Here is a 17975-nt window from a genome sequence, read left to right as displayed (position 1 = left end):
TGTAGAAGCACTCCGTCTAACGATTATTCGTTGAGTGGACTCGCTCAACAGATTGAGTGAATAGAAACAAAGTGTGAAAGATGTGATCGAGAGGGCAATGGGAGGATATGCCGTAGAAGGAAAGGTGGAAAGGCAATGGAGATGTCAGAGTGGAGGGAGGATGAAGAAGATGATCGCCCAGGAGCTATCGACGTGGATTTGCAGCGTAGAATGCTCGACGAAGTGGTTGCAAAGTGAGATCAAATAGTAGAGCAGTGGCACAATGCACGATACATTCCATCGAACAGAGCGCGAACCAAGTTCGAAGGTGCTGATACGAGTAGAAGATTGTTGACAAGGTGGATGTCGAGGGGCAAGATAGAGATGCTGTGCATGAAGGGACGCGTCGACTGGCTGCGGCTTGAGCTGCACCTGGAAGGGCGAACTCGAGATGACATTGTGGAGCGCGGGAGATGATTTGGCAGGACAATAGTGATGGGCGGGAGAAAAGGGAAATCAACTGACGGTACTGGTGAGAGCGATGGGAACAAACGGCGTTAAAGAGTGGTGATGTCGAGAGCGAGCAGTCGCAAGCTGCGCAGCGAGGTGTTAGCAGGTTCGAAGTATGTGTTCGTGCTGAGAATGGAAGAGAGCACAATGTGGAACAAAGTCCAAAACCAATGTCGACAGGGAAAAACTTGTGTGCAACGTAGATTAGCGAACTTACGAGGTTGGAGACGCCGAAAGGGGAGATTTTGAGGCGAGATGTCGAGAAAAGACAATGGAAAGCTGCTTGATCGAGCGTCGGTTGGAGGCGTAGGTGCACCGACTAGTCTCGGAAAGACACAGTATGTATCTGAGGGTAAAAGATAGCGTCAAGGAGCGGTAAAAAAAAAAACCGAGGATAGTGTCAGATCACTGAAGGAAGCGAAACAAGAAGTGGTTGATGAGGAAACAAACAAACCAGGTACCAAGCAGCCAAATGTCCGGGTCCGGGTCCGCACCTTGCGACGGCAGCGATGACAGCGACGACCAAATCGACGTTGAGCTCCGATTGGGTAAGCACTGGCAGTCTGCGAACCTCGACGACGATGCCCGCCTCGACGACGATGCCCGCCTCGACGAACCGTAACGAACTAGGGCACTGGCCCAGCTCCCAATAAGAGCCTCCCTGCGAGCTTCGACACCATTCTTTCCCTCAAGTCCATCGGAACGCGAACCGTCTTCTGAGATGACTCAATTTGTTTTCCAACAGTCTCACTCGTATTGAACTGTCGAAGCACATCCTTCGCGCACCCGGGAGGCTAAATCTCTAAACAGAGTTTATAGCATCCGCACAATTGTCAGACCTAGGTGCACCACACACACAGGATCCTTTGAGTCGACGCGGCATTTATCATTTCTCCGTTCTTGTCTATTTCCAGTAGGCTGTTGGTTTCTTGCTTGCCAAAGACTTCTAGTGAGCATGCTAGGCTAAATCATCCAGCGATAGCACCTCTGGAGGGCGGTCAACCAGAGTAATAAAATATGCCTGGCTCAAAGTGCAAAGGTATGGAGCCAGTCGACACGGAGACTTGGAAGCTACCAAGGCATCGTGATCGTGTAGTTGAGCAAACACTCGAGAACGTCGGCTCAGAAAAGTTTCCCAGTGCTCATGAATGTCTGCAGCAAAGACAAAATCGCCGATCTGGAATTGTCGATAGGCAGACAACTGCGGCCTACAATCACTAATTATGCCATGAGTGATTCTGATATAGAGCTGAAGTGTCATTGATACTCACATCCGAACCTTAGTATGGGCAATGAGGCACAGCAAGTACTAGTGTATAGTCAGTATGGGTCTATACTTGGTGGCTCTGGAGTTAGATCATCAAGCGATAACGTTACTTACATTGAACAGAAGGTCTGAAAGGAATTAATGGAAAAGCAGAATTGCACTAAACACTCTCGGCATATTTCTGTTGCTTGTCAGCGTCATTGAAGAGTATTCACCAGGCGATACTGGTACTTACATCATGCACTTGAGGTTAAGAGAGAGAGAGACTGTGGATCAGTATTGTCGCACCCGACGTGTCAGGGACGCATCGATATTGCTTAACAGTACTTGTTACTAGAGCAGAGGGGCCAAAGAGAACTTTGATTGAAGATGAAAGAATGAAGGGGGAATCAAAGTGTGGATAAGTTCTGCCATTGAAAGGTTATTATTTGCGCTCGATGATACCGCTTGGTGCCGTGGAAGCACGTGTTATAGCATTGAAAAGAAAGGTAGAAGTAACCAGGATCACCAAACCTCAGCGCATTCAACTTGTGATGGTCCCACTGTGATTCAGAGTGTGAACCTAAGCTTCGGCATCACTGCCTTCGGCTTTGATCTTCAGTTCTTCCTGGCCAGGAGCAGCCTTCTGGACCCTCTTAGTCAGAGGAGTGCCCTCTTCGTCATCGTCCGAGTCATCAGCGACCTTGCGCTTAGGGGTAGCCTTGCCTTTACCCTTGGTCTTGGGACCGGCAGAAGAACCAGCAGTACTAGGAGAAGTCAGTGAGTATTAAACGTCATGCCAGCATGTCTGCAACGTACCCAGTACCCTTGGCCTTGGTCTTCTTGACGGCAGGAGTCTTGGGAGCAGGGCTGTCAGATCCCTCACTGTCCGGTCACATGGTCAGTACGATTCAAGAAGTCCTGTGTAAGTGAGGACATACCCATTGTCATCTCTGGCAGCGATGCGAATGCGAGAGATGTGTTTCTTCAAGGCAGAAACAGTGCAAGTGACACTGTCGGTGCTGAGTTCAGCTGCGAGAGCGTCCCAGTCAATGTTGGCTGAGGCGCTTGGGTCCTTCAAGACTGCGAGCAAGATCTTGCGATCAGCCTCAGCTGTGACAAAGTCAGTGATATTCATATGAGAAGTTCGTGGACTGTTGTCCTTACCGTCCCAGGTGATGCCAGGCATTTTCTTAGACTGAGTGGTGATGTTTGTAAGGATTGGTGGAATCCTTGAAAGGATGGTTGATGTTTTGTGAGAGTTGTTTCAAGTGTGGACCGAGGGTGGGGATTCAAGGAAGGTCCAGGGGTTGGACTGATATATGGAGTGGACGAAGACAAGGAACTAATGTGAAGCTTAAAGATAAAGAGAGAAGGAGGAAGAATGTCACGGAGTTGGCAGATGTAATCGAATCCGTGGGTTGCAGTCGTGTGGCACTGTCGCAGAGACTTTCACTTGGACGAAGGACGGTGCTGTCGACACATCATCGTCAAGGATACATGACCAGAAAATGATGTGAGGCAGGGGCGAGAAAGAAAATAGATCGAAAGGACAAAGGTCCCCACGCGAGGACTACACAAAACCAACATCGCGAAGCATCACAAGGCCAAAAGATACCTACTTTGTAAACAAGTGTCGGTCCTGGTCCACAACTGCTTTCCTGAGCTAAAGAATTTGCAAGGTGCCGAATTTGATAATCTTGTATACTTCCCACAATAGGTGAGACCGAACAGATGCAGAACCTGCTGTTCGAAAGTGAAGATCGAGCCTGGTGTTGGCGATTTGTGCCAAGTTCGCATGGATAGTGAGCGTACAATCTGGTCAGCCAGATCCGTCTTCGACCACCGAGAGTCCAGCACAAGGAGCTCGTTCTATTCAAGTCGGTCTGCAGCCATCTCAGAGTCTGTCGTAACTATGCTGAACGATGCGGAGTTTTCTGGCTGAGGTGCCTGTTTTACTGAATGGAGGTGTGTATTTAACCCAAGTCTAACACCATGTTACTTCTTGAGAACAAAGAAGAAACCAAGTTCACAAGATGAGATGTCGTTGAAGGGGCTGGCGGCAGAAGCCGTCTATGAACGACGGACTTGGCAAGGCTGAATCTCGCGCCTTCCGCTGCCACTTCTATTCACGAGAACTCCTTCTACCTTCTACAAAGGACCTTCTACACAACGCTAGCTGGAAGCGGTTACTGTCTCTCGCGGTCTCTCGTCTTTGATGGTATCGTCGCTTCTCGTATATTTGGCCGCCGTATGATTTCCTTGACAACAATTCGGATCAAGATCAACGAAGGTTTCTGTCACGAACATGGAAATGAGGCAACGAAACTCAGTAGGTTGTATCGGATGAGTGAAGTATGGAAAGCAGTCTCATTTTTGAAGTTGAAACATCATTGGAGGGGGCTGTTGAAAATGAAAGAGAAAAAAAAAAAAATACAAAAGCACAGCCCTCCCTTCTCGCTGAGTTCATGCAGTCTCTTTCACTGCAAAGTTTCGTCATCTTCGGTGTGACGGTATCAAGTCGCTATCGCAATTCAAGCATGAAAACAAGATGTACTTGATTAGATGAGCTCAAGCAATAGCCTATCCTCATGGTCAGTCATCATTGCAGCTCTTATTCTTAGTATCAAGACGCACCTCTTCATCGCGGTCTTCAGTCTCGGGCTCGGTCTTGATCAGCTCATCTTCGCCATCTTCGCGGTCCAAGGCATCGTAGTCGATGACCTTCTCAGCGCCAGGTTCGGTCTCATCTTCATCTTCGTCTTCAGAGGTTTCGTGCTTCATCTTGCGCTTCTTCGAGCCTCCTGCCTCTGAGCGCGTTTGGCGTCCCTTTCCTTTTGCTCGCGACGAATCTTTTTGCGTGTGGCCTTGCTCTCCTTCTTCATCTCCAGCGCGATTCTTGGGACGAGCAGCAGAAACGCGGCCAGTGCTGCTGCGCAGTATTCCACGGACCCCATAGTCGTTGGCGAGTTTGTTGTAGCGCTTGCTTCTGGAGATATTGTTAGCGTCGAGAGTTGTCAACAGGTTGTGAACTGGGACGTACGCGGCGTTGGTAGTGAGGCCGGTATCTGAGGCGACGCCGCTCCAGTCAATCTGGCCTGCGCCTTTGCTGTTCTTGATGCAGGAGAAAAGCAAGACGATCTGTTCGTCCTTTGTAACAGGAGGCATAGTCAGTTGGGTTTGCTGTCTTAGGAAAGAGAACAAAGGAATGTTTGTTGTGAAGGATGGAAGAGAAGGAGAGAGAAAGGGAAGAGAAGCAAAGGGATTTAATCAAAGATCACCGAGTGAGGGCCACGGAGAAGTGGACAGAAGCGGCTGGATGTGTGAAAGTGGTTCGTGAGGGACAACGAACGACGGACGGGATTAAATATAGTGTCAGGATGGATCGGCTTACTCACTTGTGGGTACTTTCGTGCAGCACGATATTGAATGAATTTTGGTGAGATATCTCCGTTCGAGAGGACAAGGCCAGGACTGATATGTTGAGCGATAGGTCTTGGAGTAGACAGGCGAAAATGGTGATTTGTTTAGAATATAAGGGCACGATCATCTGTTGAACTTCACGTGTAAACACAAGACGTCTTTTGTTACTGTCATGTGAGAAGTAATTGCTTGCGTCCATTGTGCTTGAGATGCTAAAAGGACAAGAATGGCACAAATGGACACACGAGCTTGCATGACATTCCCTATGAGCCTTTGAGTGAAATGGTAAAGCGAGCGATTGTGTGATTGCGATGAAACGTCAGATTGATATCCGCTGCATGAAGAACGACTTATTTGGCTTTAGGACTGGCCTTGGCCTTCTTGCCTGCCTTGTTCAAACTCCTCCTTTCCTTCTTGCTTTGAACCTCCGTTGAGGTTCCCGCAGCATGTCCACCGACCTCACTGACACCATTCTTGACTGGCTTCTCCGCTACTTTGGGGCTCTTTGTACCTGATGGTGACTTCACGGCCTTCTCTTCTATTTGGTCCTCGGCATTTGGTTCCTCGGATGAGACTTCCTTGTCCTTGGACTTTTTGGTGGCTTTTGTGGCCTTGGGATCAATACCCTTCTTCTTAAGCTGCTTCGCGCGTGCACGTTGGATGATAGCCTCATCCTCAGAGTCTGAGAAGCCTCCAAATTCATCGTTCTCCATTTCTTCGCTGATGGGCGTTCTGTCAACGATCTCCTCGTCATCGTCCTTCTTAACGTTCTGCTTCTTGTCTTCCTGGCCTTGTGCTTTGACAGCGTTTGCAGGTGTAGGACCAAGCTTCTTGAACTTGGCGACGTAGAATCCATCCACGTTATAAGCGTGAGGGTAGTATCTTCTGGTCTCCTTCAAGCTGGGGTGGAACTTCTTGCCCATGAAGCTGGTGAAACCCTCCTTACCAAAGACAAGACCGGTGCTGACGAGCTTGACGTTGGGACGTCTGTTCAGAGCATATTGAACAACTTGCTCGTTCTCCTCGACTGTAACACTACATGTTGAGTACACAATGTAACCTCCAGTCTTTGAAGCGTGGTCTACTGAGTCGATAGCAGCGAGCAAAAGCTGCTTCTGCAGATGGGGCAGACGCAGGAAATCGGCTTCAGTCTTGTTGGTCTTGACACTCTGATCCTTAGCAATAACACCAGTACCAGAGCAAGGGGCATCAAGAAGAACTCTGTCAAAGCCACCCATGACCCTAGGGAACTCAAGGGCGGAGTAGTGGCACACGATGGTGTTCTTGACACCGAGACGGTGGATGTTACCAATCAAACCCTTCGCACGGACCTTACTGGCATCGTTGGCAAAGATGACACCAGTATTGCGCATCAGAGCAGCGGCGTATGTTGTTTTACCACCAGGAGCAGCAGCCATATCAAGGACACGCTCGTTCTCTTGTGGTGCCAAAGCCATGACGGGCAAGAAGGAACTGGCAGCTTGGAGAATGTAGTGTCCAGCAAGATATTCAGGGGTGGCACCCAAGGGGACCTGAGACTCGAAAACCTGCAGACCAACCTTGCTCCACTTTCCAACAGGCTCGAGAGTTACTCCACGGTTGATCAAAGAATGAGCGAGGTCACGACGGTGAGTGCGGAGGGTGTTTGTTCTGATAACCAGAGGACGAGGGGTTTCGTTGGCGTCGAAGAAGGCAAGCGCTTCCTGAGGGGTGAATAGTCTCCACAGCTTCTCGGCCAAAAAGCGTGAGTATCCATAGTAAGCACAAATGTCGTTCATTAGCGAGTTGATGTAGTCGGCACGCGAGCGCGAGGGGTCGGACAGCTCCTTGAAGCTGGTCAGGACACGAGTGGTCTCGGTGATACGAGTACGGAGCAGCTGGAGGTCGGGAGCAAGAGTGGCTTTTCGTTGGGCGGCATCATCATCGTCTTCGTCTTCGGGAATGTCGGCGGCAGCAATGTTGGTCTGCATGGCATCGTCCTCGAGTTCGGCTTGTGCATCAGCGGCTTCCTGGGCGGCTTCTTCATCGAGGCGACCTGAAAGTCCAGCAATGTTGGCAGCATTCAGAATCTCTTCAGGGTCCGAAGCGTCTTCATCCTCTGACCACATGGCGCGCTGCACATCCGGATCATCAGAGTCCATGAAATCGTCGTCCTCAGCAGGCTCATCATCGTCCGACTCGAGAACGCCCAAATCGTCAACGGCATCCGAATCGTCTTCAATATCCTCGTCATCTGACTCCACTAGCTGTTGAACCTTCTTTGCAGCCGTCTTTGGTGTCTTTCCATTTGCTGCGAATTGGCCCTTGGTAGACTTCTTTGCGGCCGAATTCTTTGACTTGTCGGTTCTGCGTTTCTTGTGTGTTGCCTCAGGCGGCGGAGGGGCGTCCTTTCTCTTTCTCGAAACCAGTGATTCGTTCAGGGGTTCGGGAACACCCTGTTTCTGCATACGACGACTGGGTGCCATGTTGTATTGTGATGTCGAATGCGACTGAGAAAACAAAAAAATTAATTGCAAGGAAGACGACGCTGCTCTTTCTCAAACTTTACGAGACTTTTTCTGGAACGACTTTGCGGGGAAGGCCGCTCCCATTGGCCACCTCGTGCAAGCTCGGTCTTTAACAAAGACGGTATCTTATCCCCGTCCGCAACCAGATGAAATAATCATAACCTGGTCAGACTTAGACTCGTTCTGTAGTGCAAGAAACGTGAAGAAGCTCAGTAGCAGAGTTCAATATTGGCATGAACTAATAGACGAATCCCTCGCTCAATCGCTGTCATCGTCGCTACCATATCCGACTAATGGACCTGCAGGCTTATCTGGAGCTTTGCTGGCTGCCGCTCCTGAGCCTGCTGTGAAGCCCTTCAACGCGCTCAGTGTTGACCCACCAAGGATTCCGGAAGGCACATCCTGTCTCTTCATATCCTCAATCCTGAGCGGTGCGGCGTCATCGTCCTCATCCTGTAAATCACCAGCTTCGAGCAGATATTGCTCTTGTGGCGCTCCAAGTCTAGCCTTCTCTGACGCGTACCACACCTCGTCGCTGGCCTCATATCCTGGTAATCCAAAAGTGCCTTCAACCTTTCTCCTCTTCCTCGCCTCCTCCCAGCCCTCACCACGACCTTCAATCTCGGCCACGTATTCTGCCGGTAGCGCACGGCGGATTGCGTCTGCCGCCTGCTCCTCGATCTTGCGGGCTTCTCGTTTCTGTGCTTGTGGATTCGGATCGACAGTTGCCCATCGTACATTCAGTGTCTCGTTGTTGTCCAGGGATTGATGCGCCATAGCCTCTTTTGCGAATTCCTGATCAATTGTTAGCTTTCTTCTAAATGCGCAAGTCCAGACGTAACTTACAGCATTGGCCAAGTGGACATAGGTCACGAACGCTACGCCTCTTGCTGGCAGTACACGTACGCGCTCAATCTGGCCCCATTCTTGAAAGTGTCTGGCAACGACTTCCTCGATATCGTCTGATGTGTGAATCCTTCCCACGTATAGAGTCCTGTTGACGCGCATGAAACTTCCAACACCACCCATGTCGTCTCTGTAATCGCTGAATTTGTCTCGTCCAAAGCAGTCGACGTTTGAGGGGAAGATGTCGCCCAGGCCGCCCTCTTTTTCTATGCGCGAATTCGGCAGACGGTGAAGGTACTCACAGTCTTGACCCTTAGGGCAAAGACCGCGTGCGAAGAATAGGCAAAAGTAGCTACCAGGGATGCTATCGGCTTTTGTGTATCCAGAATCTGTGGCAACGTTGCATCTGCCCTTTGCCTGTGTCTTGGAAGAGTAGGCATCCTCGCGATCACCGCCAGACCATTTGTTGTACCAGATGTTGAAGATTGTGCCGGTTTGAGCAGGTCTCTCTGACTGGAAGCCTTCTTGTTGTACTCTTGCGGGTCTCCTTTTCTTCTTGACCATGATTTTCTTGGTCTTCTTTTTCGGCTCCAGGACAGTGTTATCCTGATTCGTGGGTACGAGTGCTGACGAGTCTGTGACTTCCATGATTGCAAGAGGATTCTGATCGGCGGCGGTGGCCTCCTGCACGACAGGTGTATCGAGGTCGGCCATGGGTGTGTGGAATGAACGGCGAGTCGCGTAGATATTCGGCAGTGAATGTGGCTGATTAAAGCCCACAGATCGAGATGAATGGTCGTGGTTGTCGCATGGGAAATGGCAATGAAGGCGAGTTTGGCGCGGCGGACAAGTCGCGGCGGGCGCGACAGTCGAGCTTGGCAATCGAAGCTCTCCGGGCAGCTACTCCATCATCATCAACCACACGCCTGCCATACCGCTCATCATCTCCCTCCTCTCACACTTCTCACATACTCCCTCAACATGCCTGGATTCGACTTCTCGCTGCACAACCGCAACCTCGCCTTGCACGCACAAGGTGTGCCGCTGCCCAAAGCAACCAGCACCGGAACAACCATTGTCGGCTGTCTTTACGATGGCGGCGTCGTCATCGCCGCAGACACAAGAGCAACCTCGGGTCCCATCGTCGCTGACAAGGTCAGAATCTCTGTGTCTACCTCATCACTTTCTCAACACTGACTCTGCATCCGACAGAACTGCGAAAAGTTGCATTACATCGCCCCTCAGATCTGGTGCGCCGGCGCTGGTACTGCTGCCGACACCGAATTCACCACCGCTCTCATCTCGTCCAACATCGAACTGCACGCCCTGTCTACCGGACGCAAGCCTCGCGTCGCCACCGTCATGACCATGCTTAAGCAACATCTGTTCCGTTACCAAGGCCACATTGGCGCCTACCTCGTTGTAGCTGGTGTCGACCCCACAGGCAGCCACCTCTTCACTGTCCACGCTCACGGCAGTACCGACAAGCTTCCATACGTCACCATGGGCTCCGGTTCGCTGGCCGCCATGTCCGTCTTCGAAACTCAATGGAAGTCAGGTCTCAACAAGGACGACGCTATCAAGCTCTGCGCCGACGCCATCCAAGCTGGTATCTGGAACGATCTGGGTTCGGGTTCCAACGTCGACGTCTGTGTCATCACCGCCGAGAAGACCACACTGCTGAGAAACTACATTACCCCCAACAAGCGCGAGCAGAAGATGAGGAATTACAAGTTCCAGAGAGGAACCACTGCTGTCCTCAACGAGAAGATCATTACTCGTCAGGACATCAGCAAATACGTCACAGTACACGAGCTCAGCGACAACGATGCTGGCCAGGCCGCAGAGAAGATGGAGGTCGACTCATAGACAGCACGCATGTTTCTGGTCATAAACTGGGCCAATGACTTTTGACATTTTCTGTATTCTAACGGGGATTCACGATCGGGGGCTTCTACTTTTACAAAGCAAGCACAGGCATTTTTCGGGGAGTTTGCAAATTCGAAATCGGTCATAATCTTTTTTCTTTTGATACGTGTCTCATGTTCTACCACCCAGGAAAGTCTATGAAGTGAAGGTGTATGATGATGATGATGGAAGCAACGGTCGTGTGGCAAGGTCCAGCCTGCCACGATGCGAATGTCGACGAAGCATCAGATGTTGTCTAAAATCACAAAGTATAGGGGAAGCAGCCGCTGTACGCGGGGAAAGCGATTGTTGAGACCATCCCTGTCATCAAGGTGTTCATAACATTAAGTGCAATCCCAATAGTAACCATAGCCTGCAGAGTAGTGTTGGTATGAGTGTTTTCAGAGATAGTGTGTTCAGACGTCTCACTATCCTCGGCCGAATGGCGAGACGCAAGAGACGTTTGAGTTTCGAGGTTGGACGTACCGTCGTCGGTTTGGGAGGCCTCACTCTCAACTGTCGAAGACGCAGCCAGAGACGAAGATGGATATGGAAGATCGTCTGCAGCTGTTGCGTTTGTCGTGACGTGAGCACCAGCAGTAGTGACCGTCGTTCCAGTACCTGTACTAGAGCTCGCTTCACAGTCGGAAGTATCGGTACTCGTGCGATTGAAGTAGGCTTCCACCGAGCGAATCTGGAGAATGCTGTCCTGAGCCGGAGGACCGAAAGTCCAGACATACCCATTCGACCATGAGTTCCACATCAGCCAGCCTGCTTCGCTGGGCACATTTCTGTTTATCGACATGACCAGCACGCCGTCGATGTACAAGTTTGTACCGGTAGGAAGCCAGTCATATCGGTACTCGTGGAACGCAGAGGCCATGGTGCTGGGTGCGGCCACAGCATATGTCGTCTCACCATTGCCTGGATGTGTTTGTTGATTGGTGAAGTGGACATGGCTGGGATCACCTGTCCTAATTTCGATATCGGTTTCTTGTGTGTCGTTCATGTACATGAAGAAACCTGGTCCAAACGATCAGCATGTCTACTCCCACAAAACAGAAATCTGACGACCCACCATGAACTGTCCCGTTTACAGGACTGGCTTGTGCTACAGTTCTTACACTGGCATAAAGCACATCGTCATATCTAGTGACTATCTGACAGGTCTCTAGAGGGTCTGCAGTTTGTCCACCAGGAACAATCATCTGCATGGGTTGACCAGATCCGAGTACAATATTGCTAGGATTGAAAATGTGCGAATATGGAGCATATGGTCCAGAACCGACTTCATAGGTACTGGCGATCAACTCATCTGGAAGCGTGTCCATGGTGGTGAAATCGAATGCAAGATGAAAATTAAAGGCACCAACGCCTTCGACTTGATACTGACAGCCATTGGAGGACTCGTTTGCTCCAGTTGTTGAACGAGTAGCAAAGCTGCTGTCAAAGTCGAATTGATTTGGGTAGTCGGGAGTGGCTTCTGAAAGGGCAGCTGTGACAATGATCACGAACACAAGGGATGATATGTTCCTGAGTGGCATGGTGCAAAGTCAGGATTGACTGCTCGGCATGGTTTTAGCTGATCAAGTATACGAAATATAAGGAATGAAAAGAAGAAGAGAACTGAAGCTGTGTCTTGAGTGTGTAGTGTTTTGAAAGCCTCGAGATCTGGGCACAGATGGGCATGAGTATTTGAATCGGCAGTTGCAAAACGGGCGGGCGAGGCGTCACTCATCGGACAAGACTAGTAGACGTTTCGAGCACATGGGTAAGAGATGCAAACGGCATGGAAAAACTCAGTATGAACAAGGGTCGATTCTAAAGATGGTGATACGATTTTGGTGGTGGAAAGAGTCAGGAGACTGCAAGACTTGAGTTGACGAGATCCCCGCATCTGGGCCCGAAAGTGATCGTCCCGGGTGTGCCTGCAGATGCGAGCCGAATGGGCGGGTCGAAGCCAAAAAGGCAACCAAGAGCTGTGACGATTGATCAAGTAAGGGACACGCAACTGCCACGGAGCTCCGACTGACGATTGCCAGCTTCGTGCATACCATACCATGAATCTTGGGCTTGTCTTTTCCAGTCTCTCACTACTGGCACCATGATCAAATCACCGTCCAAGACGTCAGCTCCTCCATCGCCCGACGAGGCCTCGCAAACACCTGTCGGCAGCGCGTCGTCATCAGCTCTACCTCTGCCTCCTTCCTTGACACTACGCAGTCGTTCGTCAACAACAAAGACAACTTTCCCTGCCACTGATGGAACTCCTCCCATTGAGCCATCGCTTTCTCGCCGTCGCTCGTCCTTGCTCTCTTTCTCGAGCTTGGACGACACGCGACACTCGGCTGGCGACTTCATCCGTCCTTCCCTAGGCCTCGACCAAGATGACCCGACCGCTCCAGAGGATCTGTCGCACTGGCACAGCTCTCCTCTGGCTTTTGCCTTTCTCCCCGCTCTTGCCGGTCTCTTCTTCACCAATGGAAGCGCTTTCGTCACTGACATCATTCTACTCGGCCTAGCTGCCTTGTTTCTCAACTGGAGTGTCAGATTGCCCTGGTACGTCTGTCTGTTTCCGTCTTGTCGTGTATACTGATTTTCCCAGGGATTGGTACCGCTCAGCTCAGGCTCAATTCATTCTGGAGCAACTAGGGAAGGAGTCAGACGAAGACGAACAACAGGGTCAACCACCCGAGGAATCGCAGAAAAGTCAAGAGCAGGAAGACGCGGCTGCCAATCTCCGCCAACACGAGCTCCTGGCTTTGATCTCTACCTTTGTGTTTCCTGCTTGTGCTGCATACCTGCTGCATGTCATTCGTGGTCAGCTTTCGCGCCCTTCAGAAGGTCTGGTCTCAGACTACAACCTGACTATATTTCTTCTCGCTGCCGAGATACGCCCCATCAGGCAGCTGATTCGCCTATTCACTCATCGCACCATTCATCTGCAACGTATTGTTCGTGGGAACAACGATTCTTCTGCTCTAGGTAAGAAGGACAAAGCTATCGCCGAGCTTGCGTCTCGTCTGGTCATTCTAGAAGAAAAGTTCGGCGATCAGCTATCATCTCCAGGTGCCTCCATCGTTCAGAAGGACGAAGTTGCTGCGCTTTCTAGCGATATCAGGAAGCGTTACGAACCTCGCTTGGACGCCCTGGAGCGAGCAGTCAGGAGATACGAGAAACGAGCCACGACTCTGACATTGCTCACCGAGCAAAGGCTACAATCATTGGAAAACCGTCTGCAAGACGCATTAAGTTTGGCTGCTGTCGCTGCCCAATCGTCTGGAAAACCTGGCATTGTCGCTGCCATTTTATCCACGCTGGCCAGGATACTGTCAGTCCCTTTAGAGTTTGCCTGGTTTGTGTTTGTATGGCCTCTGAAAATGACAGAGTCGGCGTTTAAGAAAGTCGGCGTCATGATACTAGGTCCACCAAATCCGCCCTACCGTCGTAGTGACTCTAAGGGCCCCAGGCCAAGATCAGAAAAGAAGAAGGACGACTCGTATTTCACTCGACATTATTGATAGCCCAGAGTGGTTCTTACATGTTCGAGCGCATTGCACTAGCATAGCGTTTTATCCTATTTACGACCTTATGACCCTGTATCATCAAGTATGGAGACCCCTCGAGATTTTCATATATGCACATTGCGTGTTTAATCTTACAACCCTCATTTGACCTTCTTCCTTTCAAGTTATTCCGGGGCACGATTTCCACCATGAGTGGTTGTATCATGGCCACTCATCTTCGCTAGTTGCGAGCCAGACGCATCAAAAGGTGCTATGTTGTGTCAACAGCCGACCACCCCTAATCACCTTCCCAATACCTCTATAGCTACATGTTCTCCAGGTCAGCGCTTATTAAGTATAATCTTTAGGCCTGAACTCCCGATCTCATTAGAGTGCTCAGTGCTGTTGGCCCAGGTTATTGTCGAGGACACGACCCTGGTCAAAAATTCCCTGTTGTCTTCTACCTAGAAAAAGATTGGTCTTAGCTACGGATATCTTGACCAAAGCTTGAACATGGTATACATGTGGAAAGTTGCAGCCAGAGATGCTTTGTGGAAGCATGTTTTGTATGAGTGGCTCTCTCTTTAGAGAATTCCACAGGAAACAGGACCACGACTACAAGGATAATTTCGGGTACTGAGGCTATAGCTCAAAATCATTAGCATCAAGCACTTCCAGGATTAACGCTGCTGCGGTGCCGTATCATCTTCTGCGACATCACGTACTTGATCACCAAACATTGAAAGCGTAAGATATGCATGCGAGGCTGCCCACTCCTGTTCTGTATATTTCTTCCTTTTCCCACTTTGTCACATAACATAACCCAAGACCCTTTCTGGGAACACTTTCCCTCCCCTTCTTGTATGCACATTAACACATTTCCTCTTCTCTTTGACACATTGATGATGATGGTGATGACGAGGCAAGACGAGCCGCAAAGAATGCAGAATATTTTTCCATTTCTCTCGTTTCTGTTCCCTAGTAGATCCCTTGAGTACGGTATTGGAATGTGTCGTAACTGCATTGCCTCTGTGGTTAGCATCATGCAATCTCGAAAGGGGTGGCAGGTAATACTCACAGCCTGGTATAATAACTTCCTGCACTCTTAGCCACGAGCTCCTCAACCCACAATCCAGCTTCCTCTTTACTCTTCTCCAGCACGAATCTCGCACGCAAAGCATTCACCACATTAGTGACGCCACCGCCAGAATAGCATGGCATCCTGCTTTGTCTGCCCATAAGATCTACCAACATGACTATTCTCTCTGCCTCACGTCGTAAAGCTTGGAATGCTTCTTTCATGTGTTGCTTGAACTTGCCAAAGGGAGCAGAGTCCATGCCTCCTAGGACATCAATGTATTCTTGGGTCAGTTTGAAAGGCGCGGCTTCGAAACCCATGCTGCCCGGTGTGTTGGAGAGCATGAAGCCGAAGTCGATGTGGACGATATGGCCCACATTGTCGATGAGAATGTTGCCGTTGTGACGGTCTTTGAGTTGCAGGATGTATGAAATGACACTGTATGCCGCTAGACTCTTTGCAAAGTTGTCCACAGCCGCAATGTAAGCCGCCGAGTCAGGTTTTCCAAATGTGGTGGTGAAGTGGTCGTGCAGAGTGGCGATGCGTTTCCGTGGGTTTGTGCCAGAGGCGATGGAGGAAAGAGTCAAAGAGCGTTTGAGTGAATGCAGTGATACGCCGTTTGTGATTGTTTCAATCAAGCCTGAGGACTCACCCGTCACGAGAATACGCATGTTCTTGACCCAGACGTCGCATTCGGCTTCAGCCCAGATCTTTGAGCATACTGCGATGAGCTGACAGGCGAAAGCTTCCTGACGTAGATCGGCCCCAGTCTTGACAATCATGGAAATCAAGTCCCAGTTCTTCATCCAGCCGTAAGGCGAGGAGCGACGTATACGTTCTTTTTTCATTTCCCAGGCTTCACCAAAGGTTGCTGCTGAAGGGTCGTCTCGGTCACCCTTGCGCTGAACACCTCCCGTCTTGATATCGTTTTCCATGCGTGCAGCACCTGCGTTTGAACTCAAGTTAGGATCCGCATCTGCAGCTTCCAAGGCAGGGTCCTCGATATCGGCCGGTTCTGCATGTGAGCCAATGTTGTTCGCATTAGCCATGATGGCATCGAAGTTCGTGGCGTGTGTGCTATCGTCAGTATAGAAGCTCTGCTCTTCCAGACTTTGCATACTGGCAATAATCCTCGCCTTGATAGCGGCGACTTCAGCCTTTGGCCGTTTCGAACTGCTCAAGTCGAGCTGTGAGAGCATGGATGAAGCAGCTCGCATGTGAGTTGCCAAAGCAGAAAAGTCGGGTTGATCTGATGCTTGCGAGCGGCCAGCCGCTGAAGCAAAAGGTGAAGGACTGACAGATCTACTCATTGGCAGATCCGATGTTCGTGGTGTCGTCAGGCTCAATGATGACAAGGTACTCACACCGCTGGATAGTCGAGGAAGCTCTCTCAACATAGTGGCGTTGGAAGGGGTATGTGATCTAGAAATGTTACGAGGAGTATCATGTCCATCTAGTTCTTGCAGTAAAGCAGGACTAGCCAGATCGCCTGATGCAGGCTCCAGGACGCTATCGTTCTCGACTGTAGTTTCAGTCTGATAGCGAGCAGATTCTCGTGAGGCATCTGTGATGTCAAATAGACGCCGCTTAGGTTTTCCCTTCTCAAGTACCAGCTTAGTGAGAAGTTGTGTATTCTGGTCAGAATCAGGATCGAAATCGAAATCTTCCCTCAAGACCTCTACCATCAGCAGATACGGTACTCTTTCAGCACTGTTCAGACTAGTGGCCTCGGCAGGGTTGAGCCTGATGATACGGTGATGCTGACTACGGCTCGGACTACCATCTGGAAGAGTTGCAGGACAGAGCAGGGGTACGTCGACCTCCGCAGGCAGGTCCTGGGCAATCAGAGCGAGCTCGGCACGGAGAGCACTCAGTCTAGCAGGTTTTGGCACAGCAACCAGACGGTTAGAGATATCCTCGAGGGCACTTAAGAACTGTGTCTGACTGCGGAAATAATTCGAACGAAGCATGCGAACTTTTTGCGAGCGTGACAGGTTAGCAAGATTGATAGCTTTTGTGCTAGCAGAATGGCGGCGGACAGAGTGTTCTGTATGCTGGCGGGATAGACGAGGGGCCTCAGAGACTGGCTGTGAGGGAAGCTCCGGAAGAGAGGCTGTGCTCGCAAAGGCTTTGTTGTTTTGTGTTGCGCGCAAAGCCTCTGCCATGGCACGACTGCTAGGCGAGTCTCTGGTTGGTGTCGGGCTATCTCTGACAAGCAGTGACATTGGTCGCGAGGCTCTCTTGGGGGTCGAAGTGCCTGGTGGAGTAGAAGCATCCTTGGTTGCTTGTGGAGGAGGACGGGGTTTTCTAGAGCGACCAGAAGCACCAGAGACAGTATGACTCCTGGAAATACGCTGTGGTTGTATGTTGTCGGAGATTGTCTCTTCTACTGGACGCGGCCTCCTGGCCTGTGCAATGGCCAGCGGACCAGCATGACGGGGGAGGAAGGGCGCAGCTATAGCACCGAGCACAAGACTGGATAGCAGAGTGACGGGCAAGACATTTTCGGTAATCTTCTCTCGGCGGACAGGCTCAGATGAACCAAAGACGATTCGCTGGACTCGGTTGTAGATGCGACGGCACGTCTTGAAAGCGTTGGAGGTGGGAGTTTGGGCAAGATCGCGGAGGTAGGTCTGTAGTAGCCAGAAGGTCTGCAAAAGCAATGAGTATCAAGAGGTGGTGGTGGGGCGGCGCGGCATACCAGGAGAGCGCCATTCACCGACTCCTCGCATAGATCTAGGATAAAGTCCTCGAGGGCCATGCTTTCGTTGTCCAGCGACATGACCAGGTGGCATAGCTGCGGCAGGAAGAACTCGATGTCTTCATAGCTGAACTGGCGCAGCTTGGAGCAGAGGACGTATTGGATTCCAACATGGTCGGCGTATCGAGCCAGATAGGCCACAGTCAACGACGGATCCCGGTTGAAGTGTTCCGACTCGATGAAGCGCTCGAGCAAGTTCCAACTCATCGAG

At 50.6% G+C, this 17975-nt stretch overlaps 8 protein-coding genes across 8 annotated transcripts; 2 read left to right on the top strand and 6 right to left on the bottom strand.

Moving 5' to 3' along the window:
- Positions 1 to 2318: 2318 nt before the first annotated feature.
- Positions 2319 to 2924, bottom strand: M437DRAFT_81298 (uncharacterized protein; the record flags this gene model as incomplete). Its single annotated transcript, XM_041027527.1, has 4 exons — positions 2319 to 2502; positions 2555 to 2620; positions 2677 to 2848; positions 2903 to 2924. The coding sequence occupies 4 exons, from the start codon at positions 2922 to 2924 to the stop codon at positions 2319 to 2321; spliced, it is 444 nt and encodes a 147-aa protein (XP_040883846.1).
- A 1382-nt stretch (positions 2925 to 4306) lies between these two features.
- M437DRAFT_81297 (uncharacterized protein) lies at positions 4307 to 4903 on the bottom strand (the record flags this gene model as incomplete). The annotated part of the gene is made up of 3 exons (XM_041027526.1): positions 4307 to 4318; positions 4373 to 4724; positions 4779 to 4903. 3 exons carry the CDS (start codon positions 4901 to 4903, stop codon positions 4307 to 4309), a joined length of 489 nt encoding a protein of 162 aa, XP_040883845.1.
- A 605-nt stretch (positions 4904 to 5508) lies between these two features.
- Positions 5509 to 7623, bottom strand: M437DRAFT_81296 (NOL1/NOP2/sun family putative RNA met; the record flags this gene model as incomplete). Its single annotated transcript, XM_041027525.1, has 1 exon — positions 5509 to 7623. The coding sequence occupies one exon, from the start codon at positions 7621 to 7623 to the stop codon at positions 5509 to 5511; it is 2115 nt and encodes a 704-aa protein (XP_040883844.1).
- A 300-nt stretch (positions 7624 to 7923) lies between these two features.
- Positions 7924 to 9075, bottom strand: M437DRAFT_39148 (uncharacterized protein; the record flags this gene model as incomplete). The annotated part of the gene is made up of 2 exons (XM_041019952.1): positions 7924 to 8460; positions 8512 to 9075. 2 exons carry the CDS (start codon positions 9073 to 9075, stop codon positions 7924 to 7926), a joined length of 1101 nt encoding a protein of 366 aa, XP_040883843.1.
- A 417-nt stretch (positions 9076 to 9492) lies between these two features.
- Positions 9493 to 10380, top strand: M437DRAFT_39713 (N-terminal nucleophile aminohydrolase; the record flags this gene model as incomplete). The annotated part of the gene is made up of 2 exons (XM_041020063.1): positions 9493 to 9666; positions 9724 to 10380. The coding sequence occupies 2 exons, from the start codon at positions 9493 to 9495 to the stop codon at positions 10378 to 10380; spliced, it is 831 nt and encodes a 276-aa protein (XP_040883842.1).
- A 383-nt stretch (positions 10381 to 10763) lies between these two features.
- On the bottom strand, positions 10764 to 11963 carry M437DRAFT_39764 (concanavalin A-like lectin/glucanase; the record flags this gene model as incomplete). The annotated part of the gene is made up of 3 exons (XM_041020074.1): positions 10764 to 10792; positions 10930 to 11442; positions 11498 to 11963. 3 exons carry the CDS (start codon positions 11961 to 11963, stop codon positions 10764 to 10766), a joined length of 1008 nt encoding a protein of 335 aa, XP_040883841.1.
- A 659-nt stretch (positions 11964 to 12622) lies between these two features.
- Positions 12623 to 13712, top strand: M437DRAFT_29658 (uncharacterized protein; the record flags this gene model as incomplete). The annotated part of the gene is made up of 2 exons (XM_041019165.1): positions 12623 to 12978; positions 13025 to 13712. Coding segments are annotated over 2 exons (1044 nt in total), but the record flags the coding sequence as incomplete, so codon positions are not given.
- A 1287-nt stretch (positions 13713 to 14999) lies between these two features.
- M437DRAFT_62987 (uncharacterized protein) lies at positions 15000 to 17971 on the bottom strand (the record flags this gene model as incomplete). Its single annotated transcript, XM_041024182.1, has 2 exons — positions 15000 to 17654; positions 17705 to 17971. The coding sequence occupies 2 exons, from the start codon at positions 17969 to 17971 to the stop codon at positions 15000 to 15002; spliced, it is 2922 nt and encodes a 973-aa protein (XP_040883839.1).
- Between the last annotated feature and the right edge of the window lie 4 nt (positions 17972 to 17975).

Source organism: Aureobasidium melanogenum (assembly GCF_000721775.1).
Source record: "Aureobasidium melanogenum CBS 110374 unplaced genomic scaffold scaffold_2, whole genome shotgun sequence".
NCBI lineage: Eukaryota > Fungi > Ascomycota > Dothideomycetes > Dothideales > Saccotheciaceae > Aureobasidium > Aureobasidium melanogenum.
The sequence above is the reverse complement of the archived record's forward strand: the minus strand, read 5'-3'. Positions and strand labels throughout refer to the sequence as shown.